We start from the raw sequence: 20,843 nt of genomic DNA, 5'->3' as shown, positions 1-20,843 counted from the left end.
AAACTTTTAATAAATATTATTATTATTTTTTTAAAAAAAAGAAAGTGTTGTCTTCCAGGGCAAATACATGCACAGATGTTACGTTTTGTATGCACACAACATCAAATCAGACTTGGAAAATCTTTTATGTTATAGATTAAGCTGACATCCACAGGGTATACTTCGATCTAGAGCATTAAGATAATTTCTCCATAGTAGCTGCTGTGACTCTTTTCCTATTGCCTGATTGAGCAGAATTTGATGGGGTGACAAATTCATGCTAAATTGCAAAAATATAGGTAGTGAAAATGGCTGTAATCCTAACCCCCCCTCCACTACCACCTCACACCATGCAATGTGACTTACTCTGAGTAGACATGGTTAGGTATGCAGCCATAGATGGATTTGTGACAGGCCATTAGCTACCTGGGATAACTCAGTTGGGAGAGCATGAGACTTAATCTCAGGGTTGTGGGTTTGAGTCTCGTGTTGGACAAAAGATTCTCACACTGCAGGGGGTTGGACTAGATGACCCTCATGTTACCTTCTGACTCTATAATTATATGATTTGAAGATTGTACTTTGTAACTTTGCATTTAAGATGACACCAAGTTCTTTGTTGGTTTTACCCCCCTGGAACTGAACTTTGAAAAGGGGCATGTGGGGAAGACAGTTCATTTGTAAACATAATGCAGCATGGGGGCACAGAACACAGCAAAGCAAAGACCCCCAAATACATAGAACACTGCCATAGCAAACAGCGGGGTGGAGAGCAATGTTTTGGTTGGAAACAGAACAGCAGCGGATTGAAACCAGCTCACTTTATGCTGAATGAATGATGAAACAGACATTACTAATTTGTCATTCTGCTACCAGCGGGAATCATCTGTGGGAGACCTGGAGTTTGGAATAGGCCTAAGCTTAACATTAGGAAATTCAGGACCAATCTGAATCCACCCCATATTAGCATGCTTGTAGGTGAATCAGTTCTTAATTGACCCTGAGATGCTTGCCTATCTTTACTCAACTGGGCAAACTCCTAGAACAAATTTTCCTGGACAAATTTGTTCTGAAGAATTTTGTTGCGTTTCATTCTCCTCCCTGCAAAGTCACCCCTCAACTGTCCACAATGCAAAAGAAGGGAGGCAGTTTTGAGCCTCTTTGGTCAATGATATACAACTCCCCCACAACATTTGTGCTGGACTTTTGGCCTTTTGAAATAGTGGCCGAGCACTCTTAGCCTCTGGCTCTCATACAAAAATGTGGACACAGCAGCTAACACTGGTTTGTACATCATTGCATCATGAAGTGAAATGATTGTATGCCCCACATCAGCAATATGAGATAGTTATGCTGGCCAGCATTACTACTGGGGCGATGTATGCCAAATGCTTTGAACAGTCAAAATCAGTATATAAATGCTAAGTGGTGTAATGTTAAAAGAATGCTAGTAGCAGTTTTGCTAAACTATAGTTTTCCTTAACAGTGCAGAACCAGAATGAGCCGCCTGAAAAAAAGGAAAGCACATCAAAACTACCCTTGGCAAATACGGCTGGATATAATTTGACAAAAATCCATCTAGATGACACTGCAAAGAGGTTTAGGGAAAAGGTGAGTCTGGTGAAAAATGCAAGGAAGTGTTTGTTTGTTTTTACACAGGTCAGCAGGTGAAGGCAAATTACTGGCATGTTGGTGTTGGGAAATCCTCCATCAGTTCAGTACAGTGGTACCTCGGGTTACATATGCTTCAGGTTACATATGCTTCAGGTTACAGACTCTGCTAACCTAGAAATAGTGCTTCAGGTTAAGAACTTTGCTTCAGGATAAGAACAGAAATTGGGCTCCGGCAGCACGGCGGCAGCGGGAGGCCCCATTAGCTAAAGTGGTGCTTCAGGTTAAGAACAGTTTCAGGTTAAGTACGGACCTCCGGAACGAATTAAGTACTTAACCTGAGGTACCACTGTACCATTGCAGCTTTGGTCAGTGATACATGGATTTTCACTCCTTTTTTCTTTTAACAAGCCCCTTTCCCATGCTGGCAATCAGGGCCCCCCTACTAAATATCTAGGAAATCATCAGAATACTTGGAAACAGGGGAAGCAGGGAGGATAAGAAGGCAAGTAGCAAGTGAAGGTTCAGAAGTGTTGTGGGGGCAGGACACACAGGGCCACTGCAGTCTTATATAGGGCTCATTTAGTTAGTGCTAGACCTGGCCCTATCGTCAGGCAGGAACAGGAGATTTTGATGCCATTAAAGGGCAATAGATTCTCAGCGTTGCAAAGTTTTGCCTTGAGTACCAGCATTAGGCAAAATGGGGGGAAGGAAAGGAAATGAGCAGAGCATTTTCTGGGGAGAAAGGGCCTTCAAGGAAATGTAGCTCTCAAGTCCTATGCATGGGCGGGGAGGAGGTTTTCCCAACTGATCAGGGTGTCAGGTCATGGTAATATTTGTAACAAGCGCCACCCATGTTGTGATGCAACACTCTTGTATCCAGGGTTATAGCCACGTGGACACAATGCATCTTCACTCCGAGCCTTCCTAATCATTTGCAACACTTCAACTTTAGCTCGTTCTCCTTGAATCAGTGGCGTAGCGTGGGGGGTGCAGGGGGGGCCAGCCGCACCGGGTGCAACATCTGGGGGTTAGGGTTAGGGGGCGCAAATCCACGGGTTGGGGGCGCAAATTACTTGCCTTGCCCCGGGTGCTGACAACCCACGCTACGCCACTGCCTTGAATAAGGAGGTGTTTTTCTTAATCTAATACTGGCCTATCTAATAATAGTATTAGTAACAACAACAACAACAACAACTTTATTGTCATTGTACAACCTGGGTACAATGAAATTAAATGAGCACCCCCCAAAAAATACACTCAATCTCTTATCGAACAACACACCACCTCACAAGTCAATTTTGCTATGTTATTTATCGTTCAACAGCCTAATAGCTCACGGACAGAAGCTATTTTTTTAGCCTGTTGGTACGGCTGATTATACTTCTATATCTCCTGCCCGAGGGTAGAAGATTAAAGAGGTGATGGCTGGGGTGTGAGTCATCCCTGAGAATTTTTCTTGCTCTCCTAAGGCAACGATCCCTTTCGACGTCATCTAGCGGACTCAAGGGACAGCCCATGATATCATGTGATGTATTCACCACCCTCCGTAGAGACTTTCTGTCTGTGGCTGTCAGGCCAGCATACCACACTGTGATGCAATATGAGAGGACACTTTCTATTGTGGGCCGGTAAAAGTTCATCAGTTGTTGTTTAACATTATTCTTTCGCAAGACCCTGAGGAAATGGAGTCTCTATTGGGCCTTTCTGACCACCTGAGTTATGTTGATTTTCCAAGTGAGGTCCTCACTAAGGTAAACTCCCAGGAATTTAAAGGAGGAGACTCTCTCCACACAGCCCCCCCGATATGCAGTGGGGCAGGTTCCCCTCTCTTCCTCCAGAAGTCCAACACCATCTCCTTTGTCTTACTAATATTTAGGTGCAAGTTATTCTCTAAGCACCACGTAGATACTTTTTGAACCTCCCCCCTAGCCCATACAAGTTGTTGATACGGATACCTGGGAGTCCTGAGGTCCAGCTCCTCCCATACGTTTCTCCCCATGCACTCGGATCAACACCACTGCTCCTTCAACAAGTTTGTGCCACCATCTGAGGTGTGGCATGAATACAGTCAGCAGGGCTTTTTCATCTGGATGGGAATAGGGCTTTGTGTATAAAGCACCCTTCAGGTATAGGTTGAAGGGTCTGAACACTGGCTCTTCCCTGACAGCAAAAGCCTTAGAAGGGAACAAATATATGTTCAGAAAATCTTTGCCATTTCTTACAATTTCTGTGTGCTCATTCACCCATAATGGTCTCAAGTATTTGTACAATATGCTGTCCTGATCACTGCGTACGCCAACACTTTCCAATCATTTTCTAATTCCAATGGCGTGTTTTAATAATCCCAATTGTGGCACTGATAGCTCCAGCTGGCTGGTTGTCTATGTGATTTGCTTCATGAACACTGAATAAATTGTTACAAGAGAAGATTTTTCCACTTCTGGAGCTCAGCTGCCTTGCCACTTGAACCTATGTGTGGAAGAAGACTGCGGTCAGTGAGGTTCTCAATGAAACATTTGATGATCGGAACCTGCAGGACAAGCTTCCCAGGAGAGGGGAGGTTGTGAGTCTTGTAAACTACTGCTGCCTAAAAAAAAAAAAAAAAAAAAAAAAACACCTTAGGAGGGAAACACTATAAATTGTATTCTTTACAGCTGCGTGTAGTCTATGAGGACATTGTAAAAGCCTTCAGAGCATTTGATGTTGGACGGAGTGGATTTGTTACTCTGGAATATTTAAAATCAGTCCTTAGTACCTTTATATTTCCAATACAAAGTGATGTTTTTCAAGAGCTAATGAACAGGTAAGTGTTATGCTGTTTTTCCTTTGGCTATATTCTACCAACACAACCCTATTTCATCCTTTTGACATGTTGTTTTCATAATGCTGCTTGTTTGATCTGGTAATGTATTTTATAGATTTTGCTTTGTAGAACCTGAGGTCCAATCTGCAGGACCTTCCATGGTTAGCTATCCCTGCCACATCAGTAGAGCAGTAAATGCTCCTAATTAGTTAACTCCATCCAGTTATTTATGGCATTTTGACATTACTGAAGAAAGGAGCTTGATGAACCAGAATGGAGGCCATGAATGGGATTTTCATAGCATCTCAGAATTGTACAGTTGGAAGGGACCCCAAGGGTCATCTAGTCCAACCCCCTGAAATGCAGGGATCTCAACAAGCCGTCCCCAATCCAATTTGAAACCCTTCTTAGCTTTGCAAATGTGTTAGCAGTTTTACTGCTGCACCACTAGGAGGGGTTTATCTTATAAGCCATTTTGAGGGCTTCACTGAGGCTATAAGTCTTTACATATACATTTGTGTGTGTGTGTAAAAATAATATATCACTGCTATTTGGAAATACAAACATGAAACAAATGAAATAAAATAGTAAGACAGAATGTGTCCATTTGGATGGAATTCTAGTGAAATTGAATTCTGTGAAGTAGAAGAACAGAATGAGCTGTGAAAATCAGTTCACAATTCATGATGTGCTCCTTTGAAGTTTAAATGCCTCACTGCTAATAAACATTTCATACGAGTGTGTGCTGAGGGAGAGTCTGAATCTGCCATGACCTTATTACATTGCACATTCACCAAATAAATCATAAATGACTTGGAGTAATTCACTACCAACTGTAGTGAGGATCAATTACTTCTTTGCTGAAGATATTGCTGCTACTGTTCTGTCACTTCAATTTTTTTGCCCTTAAATGCACCCACATAATTGTGACAATCTCTGCTTACAGTTTTCCAGGGGGAACCTTTTCTCCTTCTAAGCATGGGAAAACACCGTGCCATTTTAATGATGCTATAAACAGAGGTGTCCTAGTCTGCAACTGATATTTCAGGTGATATTGCTCAGATAATGCAATTCCAAAGCTGTGAATTCACTGACAAAGACCATCCTCTGGCTTTTTCAAGAATAAAAGTTAATCCTGTTGAAAAGATTTATAATGAATTTTGCCCTCTGCTCTGAGGGTGCTCAACATATTGGGACCCTGCTTTTAAATATTTCTCCTGTTTTACATAAGGTGGTAGGAAAACATTTGTAATATTTATTACATGAATGTAATATTTATGCATGAAGGTTTTATGGATGTCTCTTTTTTGGACATTTTAATGGTATAAAATCTTGAATTGTATATGATCAGCTCATGTTCTGCTGGAGAATATTTCTTAGAATGGTTTTGATTACCATGTAAAGATCTCCCTTGCCCATTGCCTCTCCTTAATTTTGCCACTGAGGTCTTCTTACCCTTGATTTCTGAAATGAAATAACCACGGAAAAGAGAGCAAACACTACAGCAAATAAAACTTTTTTGCGGTTCACAGCCACATCCACCTAAAGTTGATTGCCATTCGTTTAGCCATAAGTATATGTTTGTCACCAGACCCTCACAGCTCTCAGGCCTAGAGTGTTTCATCCCTGGTGGCAGGTTTGCATAAAATACAGGGATTCTGTTGGTGTACTATCCACCAAAGCTGCCCAAATGTCTTTTAACTTGAGCTGGTAGAGGTAGTCTCAGAGTATCCTGAGCTTATTGGTCCTCTCTGTTAGAGCGAGTGGTCCCAGCCACCATAGTTCTGAATCTGCACTTTAAAATATGTTTTGGACCAAATAACTATAACAACTCTTGAGCGATTGAGGACTTTGGGGGGCAAGGTGCTTGAGTGGCTGCACAATTTCTGACCCCAGGTGACGGAACAAATTCTCTAACCCCATTTCAACCTACTGCTTGGTTGCCTTGTTGGACGTGAGAAGGGTGAGTGATGGGGTAGTACAATGCTGTTGGTTCTCCTGGATCTCAAACATGGTATCTTCTAGATTGCCTGCCTGGGATGGAAATAAAGGTAAAGGGACCCCTGACAATTAAGTCCAGTTGCGAATGACTCTGGGGTTGCGGCGCTCATATCGCTTTACAGGCCGAGGGAGCCGGTGTTTGTCCACTTCCGCAGACAGTTTTTCTGGGTCATGTGGCCAGCATGACCAAGCCGCTTCTGGCGAAACCAGAGCAGCGCACGGAAATACCGTTTACCTTCCTGCCGGAGCGGTACCTATTTATCTACTTGCACTTTGACGTGCTTTCAAACTGCTAAGGTGGGCAGGAGCTGGGACCAAACAACGTGAGCTCACCCCGTCACGGGGATTCGAACCGCCAACCTTTTGATAGGCAAGCCCAAGCGGCACAGTCGTTTAACCCACAGTGCCACCCGCGTCCCCTAAGGATGAAAATAAGGAGGCACCCTATTTGCCCTATTTGTAATCCCGTTGCTCCCTAGTGTAGTGGGAAGGTGGTCCTGGGGTACTTGATTTTGGTACCATGGTATTCCAAAGGGTTCAATTTTGTCTTCTGTGCTATTCAACGCCTACGTGAAACTACTGGGTGAAGTTGTCTGTGATGTTTTACATCAGAATCAGAAGATTAGAGATGATGAACTAATAAATGGAAACTTATTCCATGTAGCTGAAGCTACTGTTAGTTGACAGTTTTGGAGATATCACTGTGTTGCTCTTTGCTCCTTAAAGAACAGTTTCATAGCTTGAGTTGCTGTTAGATTCAGCTTATATTTTGGATGCCAAGGTGCCATTCATGCAAAGAAGAGCTATTCGTCAGCATAGAGTGGTATAGCAACTGTAGCCCTTGCTAAAACAAGATAACCTTGTTCAGCTGTCAAAAGTTCACATGCATATGTTTGTTGATAATAACTGCATTGTCAGTGAAGTTGCCACCATGGATCAAACAAGACAGAACTTCATCTTGCTGACCAATGCCTTGAACACAGTGGTTTTCAGCTAAGGCAGCATGCAATATGCCAGCTAAGAGTAGTTGTTGTTTTCACAGTGAAGTAGTAAAACCTATTCTACTGTCTCAGGGCCCCACCAACACATAGGACAATGTAGACTCAGATAACAGATTCTGTCCAGATTCATAACTCAGTTTTGATAATTTTCATGTAATCATATTGATATAATACAATTTTTAAACATGCGTGCATTTTTTAAAAATTTACCAGGTTTGGAATAAAAATTTCCAAAAATATGGCATGGGAGAAATTTCTAGACAGGTTTCAAGACCCCATGACATTTGATACAAGCCTGGCAGCTCCTACGAGGAAACACCACAGGTAAGAGAGGGGTTCCATTTGTTGCTCTTCACCCACGGTTCTGCTGGGGTACCAACCTTGTGTTTGCTGTGGACGATACACTTGAAAATAGGACACAGCAAATCCTGGCTCCATCACAAGCATAACTATGTGATACTTGTGTTCATTCCATTAAATATTTTAGACATACATAACACTTAAAACTTCATAGGAGGTGTTTACCCATGTCTCAAGAAGTCCAAGAAATAATGTGGAACCTTGTTCCTCAAATAATTTGCTGCAGTGGTTTTAAGACTGTCTACTATTACTGGCTTGCTTACCCCCATGTTTTTATGGAATCCCCGTGCCTGTTTAGGATTGTGGGTCCTCTCATACTTTGTGTGAACTGGTAGTGTGATCTGGAAAACACTCAACGCTCTCCTGCATCTGCCTATTGCAGGGAAATATCAGCAAAGGTTGATCCTAGTCAAGTTGTCCTACAGGAACCTTCTCCAATGTTGTGCCCACCCCCAAGATGTTTTGGACACTAACTTTCATCAGCCCCAGCCATCATAGTCATGTTAAAGGGGAATGTGCCCACCATTACTGGTCTTTCATTGAGGAACCCCTAGTAAGCTTCTCAAGAACCTCACACAGTTTGAAAACCACTGCTTTGCAGTATATGGTTGTCACCCGGAGGCTGTGTTTTGGAGACCCTGTTCTTAGTTTTCATGCAATTGCATAAGCTTATTGTAGACATTAAATATCTTTAGTTATTTATATGACATTTTTTCCACAGCTGTGACCAAAGTAGTCCACAGCAAGCTATAAGCTTACGATAAAAATACATAACATTTGAAAAATAGCTTGTTATATAAACCATACATACATACAGAACATACATTACATTTGAACAAGGGAACAAAAACAATTCACTATACTTAGGATAAATTCAGTATTATATAATGATCTAGACTTAATGCATAAGACGTAGAGAACAAAATCAAAAGTAACAAGCCAATAAAGAAGTAAAAATAAAACTTATTCATGGTTAGACAGACCTATCATGTGACCACATTTGGGAATCCTGTCACCTCAAAAAGGATGTAGTAGGGCTGGCAAAGCTTCAGAAAAGGTCAACCCAAATGATCCAGGGGATAGAGAAACTGCCCCGTGGGGGGGGGGGAGGTTGCAGCATTTGGGGGTTTTAGTGTAGAAAAAAGGCAGATAAGAAGCAACATGATAAAAGTGTATAAAATTCTGATCTGTATGGAGAGAACCAATAGAGAAAAGTTTTTTCCTCACTCTTTCATAACACTAGAATTTGTGGACTCCCAACAAAGCTGAGTGTTGGACAATTCAGGACAGACAAGAATGTCTTCACACAGCCCTGTCCTGGCTCCCACTCTCAGACACAGCACTTGGACTCCTGGCTCAATTGAACCTGAAAACATTATTTCACTGCACTGTCTAGATATAGATCAAGATATTGGTTACAGTGATGGCCGACCTTGGCCTGCCAGCTGTTTCTGGACTACAATTCCCATCATCCCTAGCTAACAGGACTAGTGGTCAGGGATGATGGGAATTGTAGTCCCAAGTTAGAAGTTCAAAGCAGAGCTTTAAGATACATGGCTACCTAAGACATCGTCTCAACACCTAACATGCCTCCTTTGTTCTCCTTTTGAGGAGTGAATTCAAGTCGCTGTCTTCTTCTTACAGAATAAGAAAGTTGGACCAAGATGTATCGAGTGACCGTATTCTCTTAAAGCTGCATGGACATATTCAAGATGCTTATTTATCTCTGAAGAAGGCCTTCCTTATGCTGGACAGAGTGAGAGCAGTTGCTTGTGAATGCTACCTACCTTTTCTTTGCTTCCCCCTGGGAGGCCCTTCATATATCTTTAATTTTCATCTCCAGATTTTAGCTTCACCAGCTTTGCCCCACAGTGATGCATTATTATGTGTAATAATAACCCATGCAGCAGTAGGCCCATAGAAATTCTGGGAGACCCTAGGCTTAGGCCCAAGCTATCTGAAAGATCATTTCCCCTCATATGAACCTATCCAGGTTCTGAGACCTTCAGGAGAGGCCCTGCCTCCCTCATAGGCACACATGGCGGGGACCCAAACTCTGGAAGACCCTCCCTGGAGAAGCCAGACTGGCTCCCTCCTTGTCCTCTGCCAGCTGGTGAAGACCTCCTTGTTCCAACAGGCTTTTGGGGACGGAGGGCTTGTAATGAAAGGGCTGGATGTGCTGTTTTCATTGTGATTATCTGTATAGTTTTAATATACCATTCACATCTCTAGCTGTATCTGTTTATTAATGTTTAATTGTTTTTTAATAATCCCCCCTGCCCTGTGTATTTAGCTATTTTTATTTCACCTGTAAGCCACTTTGAGTCCCTTTCAGGAAGTAAGGTGGGGTATAAATAAATTATATAACTACTAAGGGACGCGGGTGGCGCTGTGGGTAAAACCTCAGCGCCTAGGACTTGCCGATCGCATGGCCGGCGGTTCAAATCCCCGCAGCGGGGTGCGCTCCCGTCGTTCGGTCCCAGCGCCTGCCAACCTAGCAGTTCGAAAGCACCCCCAGGTGCAAGTAGATAAATAGGTACCGCTTACCAGCGGGAAGGTAAACGGCGTTCCGTGTGCTGCGCTGGCTCACCAGATGCAGCTTGTCACGCTGGCCACGTAACCCGGAAGTGTCTGCGGACAGCGCTGGCCCACGGCCTCTAGAGTGAGATGAGCGCACAACCCTAGAGTCTGTCAAGACTGGCCCGTACGGGCAGGGGTACCTTTACCTTTACCTTTTACTAATAAGCCTAGACTGAGAGGGGTCCTCATACTGTGAAACAGCAAGAACCAAAGCACAGGCGGTCTCATATGCTACATTTAAAGTTGTCTGATTTTTGTTAAATAATTTTCATTACATAGAACTTAATCATAGAATCACAGAGTCATAGAATTGTGGCGTTGGAAGGGACCGAAGGGTCATCTAGTCCAACCCCCTGTAATGCGGGAATCTCAACTAGATCATACATGGCCATCCAACCTCGGCTTAAAAAGGTCCAAGGAAGGAGACTCCTCACCCTCCCCAGACAGAGAGTCCATTCTATAATGTAGTGATCAGCCAGATCACTGGAAGTTAGAAACAGATTTTTGAGGAGCTGGTGTAATTTTCTTTACATGTCTGTGAATAATAATAATAATAATAATTTATTATTTGTACCCCACCCATCTGGCTGGGTTTCCCCTGCCACTTTGGGCGGCTTCCAACAAAGATTAAAAATACATCAAAATGTCAACACATTAAAAACTTACCTGAACAGGGCTGCCTTCAGATGTTTTCTAAATGTCAGGTAGTTGTTGTTCTCTTTGACATCTGGTGGGAGGGCGTTCCACAGGGAGGGCACCACTACCAAGAAGGCCCTCTGCCTGGTTCCCTGTAACCTCACTTCTCGCAATGAGGGAACCTCCAGAAGGCCCTCGGCGCTGGATCTCAGTGTCCGGGCAGAACGATGGGGGTGGAGACGCTCCTTCAGGTATACTGGACCGAGACCGTTTAGGGCTTTAAAGGTCAGCACCAACACTTTGAATTGTGCTCAGAAACGTACTGGGAGCCAACGTAGGTCTTTCAAGACCAGTGTTATGTGGTCTCAGTGGCCGTCACCAGTCTAGCTTCAGACTTACTTTTTTAAAAGTCAAGCTGAAAATTCACAGGGGGCACTTTTCAGTGCTTTTGGGATAGGTTGAAAACCTGAACGGTTGTGTAAATCTTTGGGATCAGGTGAAAAACTTTCAGGTAGGGATATGAAAGTGTGTCGGGGGGTCGTGGTTACTTATATTTCAACAAGTTGACTGAGGATTTGTGCTGTTTTTGCTTTTTTTAAAAACTTGGCTTACTATTCCCAGATACATTCTGGGGAGGGGGGCAGGGGAATGGCTGCCGCTTCCTTCCCAGGGCCACACTGGTCCACATTTAAAAGGGCACCCCACCCAGGACGCAGAATATAGCCCAGCCTGTATTCGGTATCCGAAGTGATTCTGCTTTTGTTAAAGAGAGTGTTAAAAGGGGGGGGGAGTAAATCCTTGGACACCTTGTCAAAATATTAGTGCCACCTGCTACCTTAGAAGTGTTGCAGCTCCCCACAAAAGTCTCCCCCCCCTCCGCCTCCCTTCATGGGAGAGGAATGGTCTCACAAAGGGGTTTCTGTGTGAATTTTACCCAGCCCTGTTTGAAATATCCGGGGACAGTTCCAATACAAGATTCGACTTGCTCTCCATTATCCTCTATCATTTCCCCAACTTCCTGTTCGTTGAGTAAACATAGTTTATCCCACAGATTTGTTTTGATCTGACTTAGGTAGATCAGTGTGTTTGAAATCTGAAGCATTTGAAAGTTTGTGTTAGAGAAAGGAGAACTAAGCTGAAAGCTTGGAGACAGTACTGTCCACACACAGACACACCTGGCAGCATTTCCCCATTAACATATTCACCATGTGATTCCCGATTGGCGAGGATAACCCAGAGATAACTCTCTAGGAAACTGTGTCCTTACTCTGAATTAGGATAGGCACCCAAATAGAGTTCAAGGGGCTTTTGTGTAAGGTGTAACTGGAAGCAGGATTGCAAGGTTACATTTTAAACCACACATCCGGTGATTGGTACGGCATTTCATAAAGCATGTCATGCCAAGTCTGGCCAGTGCAATTTGAGGGGAAACGCATGTGGTCTTTAAGGAGGAGGTAGCACAAAAACAGAGGCTGCTAGATACAACTTTGTATCTTAAAAATTGTGTGAGTGATAGCTTTGGATTTGCTAAGCAAATTATAAACTGGAGAGCAAATTAAATCTTTCATAGTCTGGATGGCAGCAACTAAATGAGCGGTAGGCATATCTTCAGAATTCCTTGTGGCATGTTTATTACAGATTTGTATATAAACGCTAGATTACAATTCTTGACTTACATAGCAATTTCTGTCTCTTTTTGCACCAGCTCTGGCGACATCAATTGTGCACTAAATCCCTCACAAAAGAAAGAATTCTCCTAACAATTTACAAAGTAGAACTCGCAGTTTCACATACCACAGTGGATAATGGGAGCGCATAGTAGATTAAGCCCCTCATTCAAGCAAGAGATTAAAATCCCACTGAAATTGCAGAGAGCTAAAGGCTTTAATGAAGAAAATTATTTGGAGACAAGAGATATTTGAGATAAAAGAAAATGTTGGCTGCAGAAAATTTAGGGTTTGCTCATGCTAGCTGGTGGCCCTTCACACAGAGATAGTCTGCACTGCAGATTGCAGCAGAGATGCAAACAGCCCCAAGGTGGAGGCGTCAGTTCGCGTAAATGTTGACAGCATGAACACTCTCTGTCCACACACCTAGTGACCCCCTCTTAAGGCAGTCCTGTGCATATGTGTGTCTCAGTGGGAAAGCTGTCTCTGGCTAGTGTGAACCACTTTCCGGTTCAGGTGTTATAGTTCAAAGGTGAAGTCTGTAAGGCTATATTATATTTCTCAGGAAGTGATCTAGCCAGTACATCTTTTTGATTTCTAGGCAAGTGTAGAAGTTCAGAGGAAACGATTGGCTGCTGCAGCCGCATTAGTGTCAGAGATCAACCTCATACCTGCCAAATCAGGCATAGGCAAACTCGGCCCTCCAGATGTTTTGAGACTACAATTCCCATCATCCCTGACCATTGGTCCTGTTAGCTAGGGATGATGGGAGTTGTAGTCCCAAAACATCTGGAGGGCCACGTTTGCCTATGCCTGTGCTAGATTCACTCTAGCATAAATGGTTGCTGACGAGCATCCTAATAGTCAGATTTTGGCAAAGCCCAGACACTTACTTCAAACATTCAGAGTCTGTGACTTTGTATTAATTGGGACTTTGAACACAGTACCAGAAAAGTGCAGTTTGAGATTTCGGAAACAATACTGGTTTGGTGTGCCCTGCCAAGCAAAGCTGAGTTGTCCAAACAAATGGCTCAGTTCTTACCTAAAAGCTGGTTTCCTGTTGAGTGCAGCTATTGTCCACCCAGCTGAGTACTGTCTACCCTAACTGGCAATGGCTCTCCAAAGTTTCAGAAAGGGAGTCCTTACCCAACCCTCCCTGGAGACAGAAGGGTTTGCAAATAGGACCTTTTGCATGCAAAGCTACACCCCTCCTCCTTTTCGTTGCTACTCCCAAAGCGTAAACTGGGACACGGCCCCTTTGGGACTAAAACATCGGCAGCTGGCTTTCACAAGGAAGCGCAGCATTTCCCCCAAGGCTGCCACAGGTAGAGGTGGATAGTCTCTTTTATAGCTTAGAGTCTGGAACGAGGCTGAGAAACACGGCTTGATGGGCTGAGTGAAATAGCCCTTCCATTCCTCACCTGCTCATGAGATGGTGGATATTTCCACACATCACTTCTCTAACAGCATAACTCTTTTCCTCCTGCATAGGCTTCATCTCCAGAACTAATGCAGTAACACCAGCCTCTGTGGGAAATGGTTTTAAAGCACAGGAATGGTTTAGAACCATTGGTTAGAAAATAAATATATTAAAACTTAACTATGAATAAATTTGTTTGCTGTATTATTACAGTCACTTTGGCTCTCTGTAGGAAAGAAAAACCAAACGTGAAGTGGTTTATCAAGTACTAGCATTGTTCCAAGCATCTCAATGGAGCAGGGGAGGGAAAATAGCCACCGGGAGAGTAGTGTTGGAGCCACAACTGGGCAGAGACAATGAGATCAGTTTCCTCCCTGATTCCTACAAAGCAGCATTGTAGAGAGGGTAGGTGGGTGGGGATTTCATTTTCCTCCTTTCCCAGATGCAGCACGAAAGGACTTGAAAGCATTTGTCTCCAGCTCTCTCCACCCTTGGCTGCATCACAACATTTCCCTCTCGGCCACACATGCGCCATGGTAGGCCCCCTGCCTCAGGGTCCCCCGTTTGCACTAGAAGGCCTTCAAGCTAGAGGATGTGTAAACACAAATGCTCCACTTGAGGGAGAACCCTTAGCATCTCCTACACAGTCCCAGCCTGAGGATGTGATTCTCCCACCTGTCTCAGAATCGGAAGACGACTTGCCTGCATTCTCTCCAGATGCGCAACCACACAGGAACATGCAACTGCAGAATAAGCTAAATGTTGCCACAGCTCTTACAGTAGGTCAGAGCTACAGGAAGCAAAGGCCATGCCAGGATTATTAAGCCCTCTGATGACTCTGGTCCCTGGTTGAGAAAGCATCTTCTCTCATTCAGCTGCCAGGACCCAGTGGGAGCTGCCCATAGTCCTGATCTGCTTGGCCCCTGATAGTCCTTTGCACTTCCCTTGCAGGCTCCAAGCCCCAGCAGAACAGGATACTACTGTGCTAAGCACAGGGTGCTGGTGAACTGGCAACAGCAGCTTGCCTGTGCTTTCAGATGAAATAAAGGAGGAAGTCTGCCCATGATCAAATTGCTTCATAGCCTGCCTGGCTACCGTATCACCAACCCTGCCCTGCCATCTTCCTATTGCAGCCAGCCAGCTTGTCTTCCAAGCTGAGCACTGATGAGGAAAAAAACAGGAGGAAGTTGTGATTAGGGGAATTGTATCTAAATGAGTACACAGGCATTTTATGGTTCCCACGCCACCCTTGTACATGATTTCCTGTGCATTGTTATATACCCTTATTTCCATCAAGAGACTTTTATGAAATTAACACCTCTAAACTGTCGGTGGTGCTTAATTTTTAGGAAGAAAGATGCTGGATTCAGCCCTTGGATTGAAAACAGATGCTGGGACTCACCCTACTGAGCCCTGGCACAGATTCAGTCCTGTCTGTTGGTCAATTTTGACAAACAATGTTATGTATCAGTTGCTGAACATTCATTTCTCAGCATATTTTCACATTTATTTATAGTGTGTTGTAGATTTATCAATAGTAAGCTGTAGTGTAGTGTGTATGGCATTCATTTAGTGTACTTGTTCTATGTCTTCTTATTTGAGTGGCCTATGACTACATGATTTGCTCATCAAAAATATTTTCATTGGCCCATTGGGACTTGCTTTTGAGTAACTTGTCTAGGGTCATACTGTTAGATGATACCCTACAATGTCTTCTACATTGCCCTAGCAAGATCCCATTACACACTTTGAGAAAAATGCAATGATAAGAATATTAAGAGCAAGAAATAGTGTGATTTTTTAAAATAAAATCAGCCTACCAACATTGGCATTCAGGCATATATATTTCAAGTGGTATTGGCTAGCAAAAGGTAGAATAGTCACTAATTTAGAGATTAGTTACTTTTCAATCAGTTCTGAATGTGGACAGAAGCATAAAACTATCCATTTAAAGCAACAGTAAAACAAAAATTAAACCAGAATAAAAAACTCCTAAATATAGTACAGAGAATTAAAGAGGTTAATGTCACTGTCCAGTAAAATAGGACTAAATGCTCTTTTATACATTCTGCACTTTTCCAGAATCAGGATGGAAAAATTACAAGAAATGAGCTCCGTCGCATTTTGGATTGCATCATGTTCCGAATAAGTGATGATGATTTTCAAGAACTAACCAAGATCATTGACCCAGAACACACTGGGCAGCTCAGCTACAATAAATTTTTAAATCTGTTTGAAGAAAAGGAATCACTAGTAAGCATTTCTTATCATTTATTTATTATTTATTTATTTATTTATTTATTTATTTATTTATTTATTTATTGTGTTTGACTAAAAGCCATTACAAATGCAATTACAGATTGGGCATTTATTATCACTAGAACCTGTGTATGAGAGTAAGAGAGAGAGAGATTCAAACAAGATTCATTATAATCTTGTGCTTTGAATATAGCTAAATTATTAAAAAGAAATCTAGTTTTAATGGAAGTTAAAGTTGTTTCAAAAGCTTGTTCCTGAATTGTTATTTGCTTCTAAAGCAGTTAACATATTCCTACTGTTTAACACTTCTAAGACTGAGTCACATGAAGCCAGAGCTGGATAAACGTATGAAAGGCTGTAGCACATGGCAGATTTTCACCTTGCCCCTTGGTGGTGGCCAAGGAGCAAGGGAACAGCAGAGACAGTCATTTGCCTAAGTCTGGCAGAGGAATCAGTGCACCAAAGCACCACCATTTCTTTTGCAAGAACATTTAAGAAGATCAGATGCAGCGTGAGACAATTCTCAGTTTGCATACCCCACCTTGCAAATGCTTTGCTCCAGCACTTCCTAAACCAAGGAGGCAGCTGCACCTCTCCCCCCGCCCCTTAAAATAGCTGCTCCTGGAGAATGGAAGTGTGGCATGGAGCCCATCTCCTGAAGAAGGCTTCCAACAACATGAGGTACCTTTGCTCCAGGTTCTGCACTGGCTCCCCAATGCTTTCAGACTCAAATCAGCACTGTAGTTTTCACTTCTAATGCCCTGAAGCACATCTTATAAACTCTTAAGTATTGTGCTTTAGACAGAGCAATCCTATACTCAAGAAGCTGGTGTAAAGCAAGCCAGCATAAAGAAGTATTCCAGATCCAGACTCCATGCAGGAGTGGGGCTGCTGCTGACTGAGCCATTCTAAGCCCAGCAGTAGGAAAAACCCTTCTCCTCCCCACCCACTTCCCCGAAATTTCTTCTAAAGGGTTGGGACAGCGTACAAGATCAGGAGAAGGAGGATAGCTCCGTCTGTCAAGAAGAAAGGCTTGTACTGACTGAAAAATCATAGTAGTATGGTGTCGAATTCCTTCCCTTTGTTTCAGTAACTGTTTTTAAAGGATGCAATCTGGTTCATAGTTGCCAGCTTCCTGGGCGCCCTCAAAATTCCCCATGAAGGGGCCGGGCACCCACAAATTGCAGTGCCAGGGCAATGCATTCTGCATGGCATTCACGGTCATGGGGCCAAGCTGGCACTCCTGATTCGATACATTTGCCTGGGAGCCTTTCTTCAGTTCTTGAGCTGAATGCTGGTTTGGCTGAGAGTCTCTGCACACTTTCTGGGCCAGTTATCTGCCACACAGTTATGCGTGCACATCCCAAAACAGCAAGTGGCTGTGCAGCTGCATAGGGAGTTACAACCAGTGAGGGCTCCCTGGCACATATTCCTGAGTACTTCATGGAAACTCAGGCTCCCATTATCCACATTTTCTGTGTGAGCACAGCAGGTGGGAGGGGGCACCAGAGGCCAATCATAGAATCATGGCATTATTTCATTCATTTATTGTATCCCCGTGGTCTTTTCTTTTTCCTAGTATATTACAAAATGTATTACTTTATACTTAATTTTCAAACACAAAAATCTGTTGCCTTTGCTCTTGTGCTGCATTTAGGAAATAGTATGGTGGAAAGGTTGTAATTCAAGTCCTTTTTTACCCAATTAGACAGATTCAAAAATGATTAATGGGTCAAAGAAGGCAAAAAAGCCAACTTCTGTCCTTGAAGCGTGGCACATTGTAAGTAGCACAAAGTTTTTTGGACAGTAAATCAAGATTTTCCAAGTACTTAAGTGCATAATTATCTATTCAACCGTTTGTAAATATTTGAATTTCCTCATCAAAATGGTTGCATATTAGGCAGAAGATGTCCTAACTGAGCAGATCAAAGGGTACTGGAATGAATTCAGCAAAGCTTTGCAGGCATTCGATCCTCGAAATAACGGCATTATCAGCAGAAATAATTTCCGAAAAGTCCTTCTCCTCTACTGTCCCTCGTTAACTGACGACCATTTTATCGCGTAAGTTGTTGGTTTGCTTTCCATTTTCCATTTTAATCTTAGCTCTGAAACTCCTTCATAGGCAGTTGAATTTCTTGGCTTCTCGATGTCATGCACACACTTGAAAAACCAGAGCTTTTTCTAGCCTGAGCATAGGTGCAGCACTCATGCACAAAGCTTTCCCACAGGACTCAGTAAAGCCCTGTTTGGAAGGGACAAATCTCATCCAAGACTAAAATTAGGTGTTTGTTGATTTTCCCAATGTAGTCAGTTGCAGAAAACACGACAAGATGAGCCTCTGGCCAGGGGAAGCTTAATGTCAGTCTGAGCAAAGGCCGTCCCCTATCCAAGCCATTGAAGGAGACTTCAAGGTGACACTTTTTCTGCAGGTAGCCATACCACACAGTCCCCACCACCTTGCTTGAGTTTGCATTCTGACCTTCTTAGCAATTTGGCTGATGCATTAGCTTAGATTGCTGCAAGTGCTGCATGTAGTAGAAACGCTTATGATATTGATGCATCCTTGCATTGGCCCTGGAACTTTTTGGTTCTTGCTGTTGGGCTCCAGCGGAGCATTTGTAGCTATCTATCCATCCATCCATTTCTGAGTTCCCATAGGCATTATGTCATTTCAGTGAACTGTGCACTTTGCTCTTGATGGGCAGCTAACTGAACCACACGTCATCCAGTACTCCTCTCATCAGAGGTGATCTCTTAGATTAGTCCTATGGTTAACCCTACAGTTGGCTTGGGAATTGTGAGCTGATCACCACTTAAAATTCTTACTTGAAAGCAAAGAGCGAGAGAAAGGGAAAGGGAAAGAGAAAGAGACTGAGGTAGCAAAGATAACAGACTGGCTGCAATTGGTAAGCGTGTGCAGGATTTTTGAACAATAAAAATAATTATCAGACAAAGCACTAACAGTTGCCCAAACGAGTCTCAGCATCCCATCACAATCAATTGCTTTCAGCATTGCTATCAAAATAGGATTAATTTGTGTGTGGGCACTTTATGGAAAAAAAGCTCTGATGTGTGTTTTGCTCTTTTTGCTGTTCTATCTCCAGTTTTTGGGTTTGTTTGTTTTTTGTTAATTCCTCACCTGTCTGCCGCTGTTTTGAGCTGTATGTTGATAGCTTTAATCTCATCCAGAGCTGGCCTACCTGCTCCATCTGTTTATCTGTCTTTGGCACAAATATGACAAAGGAGGGGGTGTGAGAGTCATAAAAATGTTACCTTTAATGACACTGGAGCCACAATTTACCTCACTGAGTTATTTTCTATTGACTTGAGTGGCTACAAGTTGAGCATAAAGATTCACTTCTACCCAGGGCTCAGCTCTCTCTCTCTCTGACATATAGCCAGGAAACTAAGCTTTACACTCTTTAGTTAGGGTCAAATTATTGTTACTATTTATTTCATTTATCAATCACTTCCCATAAAGCATCCCAAAGTGATTTGCAATATGACATATAAAACAGGAGGAAGGTGAGAAGGATACTTGGAAGATGGGGGGCGGTCTTGGGAAGGAATGTGCCTTGGGAACTGAGGGGCTGGCAGGATGACTAAGGTGGAGCTTGGAATTCTTCACTGAATTAGGCTTTCAAGAGTCCCCAAGATTTGTGAACCTGTGAACTTCAATGGCCTGCCTGGTATTTGTGTTCTACAAATTGGGTATGCCTCTATAAGGGCAATAGTTAGGTTTTTGCTGAATTACGAATATTTTGGGCAGAGAAAAGAAGGAGAGGTGAGAGTAGAAATGCTTTAGACAAGGACAAAGGAATAACACAAACACAGAAACAACCCCTCTCTCATTCTTGAGTTCTCCCCCATACATTTCTCCATAATTACTGTATTTTTCGCTCAATAGGACGCACTTTTTCCCCTTCAAAAATGAAGGGGAAATGTGTGTGTGTCCTATGGAGTGAAGACACCATAGCCCCGCGACCCTCTCCTGGCTGGAGAGGTGACGCGCGACTATGGCAGGAACCTCTACAGCCCCGTGTCACCTCTCCAGCTGGGAGAGCGCGTGCGGGGGGCTAAAGCAGCCCCCCGCGACCCTCTCCCGGCTGGAGAGGTGATGCGTGGCTATAGAGGCTCCTGCCATAGCCGCGCGTCACCTCTCCAGCCAGGAGAGCGCGCGCGGGGCTAAAGCAGCCCCCTGCGACTCTCTCCCGGCTGGAGAGGTGACGCGCGGCTATGGCAGGAGCCTCTCCGCTGCACCTTTCCGCTGCTCCCTCACCTGCTCTTTGGGGCTGGTGGTGGGCTTCCCCCCCGCCAGCCCCAAAGAGCAGGTCGAAGGGAACCTGAAGCCTGGAGAGCGAGAGGGGTCAGTGCACACCGACCCCTTTCGCTCTCCAGGCTTCCAAGGTAGCCGCCTGAACGCACCTTAAACGGCACCTTGTTTTAGAGCGGGAAAACAAGAGGGGGAAAGTTCTCCCCCTCTCTGTGCAGCGCCTCCTGCCGCTTCACTGAAGGGCGCTGGG

General features: G+C 43.6%; 1 protein-coding gene across 2 annotated transcripts in view; it reads left to right on the top strand.

Moving 5' to 3' along the window:
- EFCAB6 (EF-hand calcium binding domain 6) overlaps nt 1-20,843 on the top strand; it is a 105,801-nt gene that overhangs the window by 30,786 nt on the left and 54,172 nt on the right. For both annotated transcript variants that reach the window (XM_081191530.1, XM_081191529.1), the window contains exons 8-14: nt 1,466-1,590; nt 4,248-4,396; nt 7,612-7,722; nt 9,403-9,514; nt 16,144-16,314; nt 18,029-18,100; nt 18,221-18,381. In XM_081191530.1, the coding sequence (XP_081047656.1) occupies nt 1,466-1,590; nt 4,248-4,396; nt 7,612-7,722; nt 9,403-9,514; nt 16,144-16,314; nt 18,029-18,100; nt 18,221-18,381 (901 nt within the window). The remainder of the gene's footprint in view (nt 1-1,465; nt 1,591-4,247; nt 4,397-7,611; nt 7,723-9,402; nt 9,515-16,143; nt 16,315-18,028; nt 18,101-18,220; nt 18,382-20,843) is intronic.

This window comes from Podarcis bocagei, assembly GCF_964188305.1.
Source record: "Podarcis bocagei genome assembly, chromosome: 4".
Taxonomy (NCBI): domain Eukaryota; kingdom Metazoa; phylum Chordata; class Lepidosauria; order Squamata; family Lacertidae; genus Podarcis; species Podarcis bocagei.
Note: the sequence above shows the minus strand (reverse complement) of the source record. Positions and strands in the feature narration are given on the sequence as shown.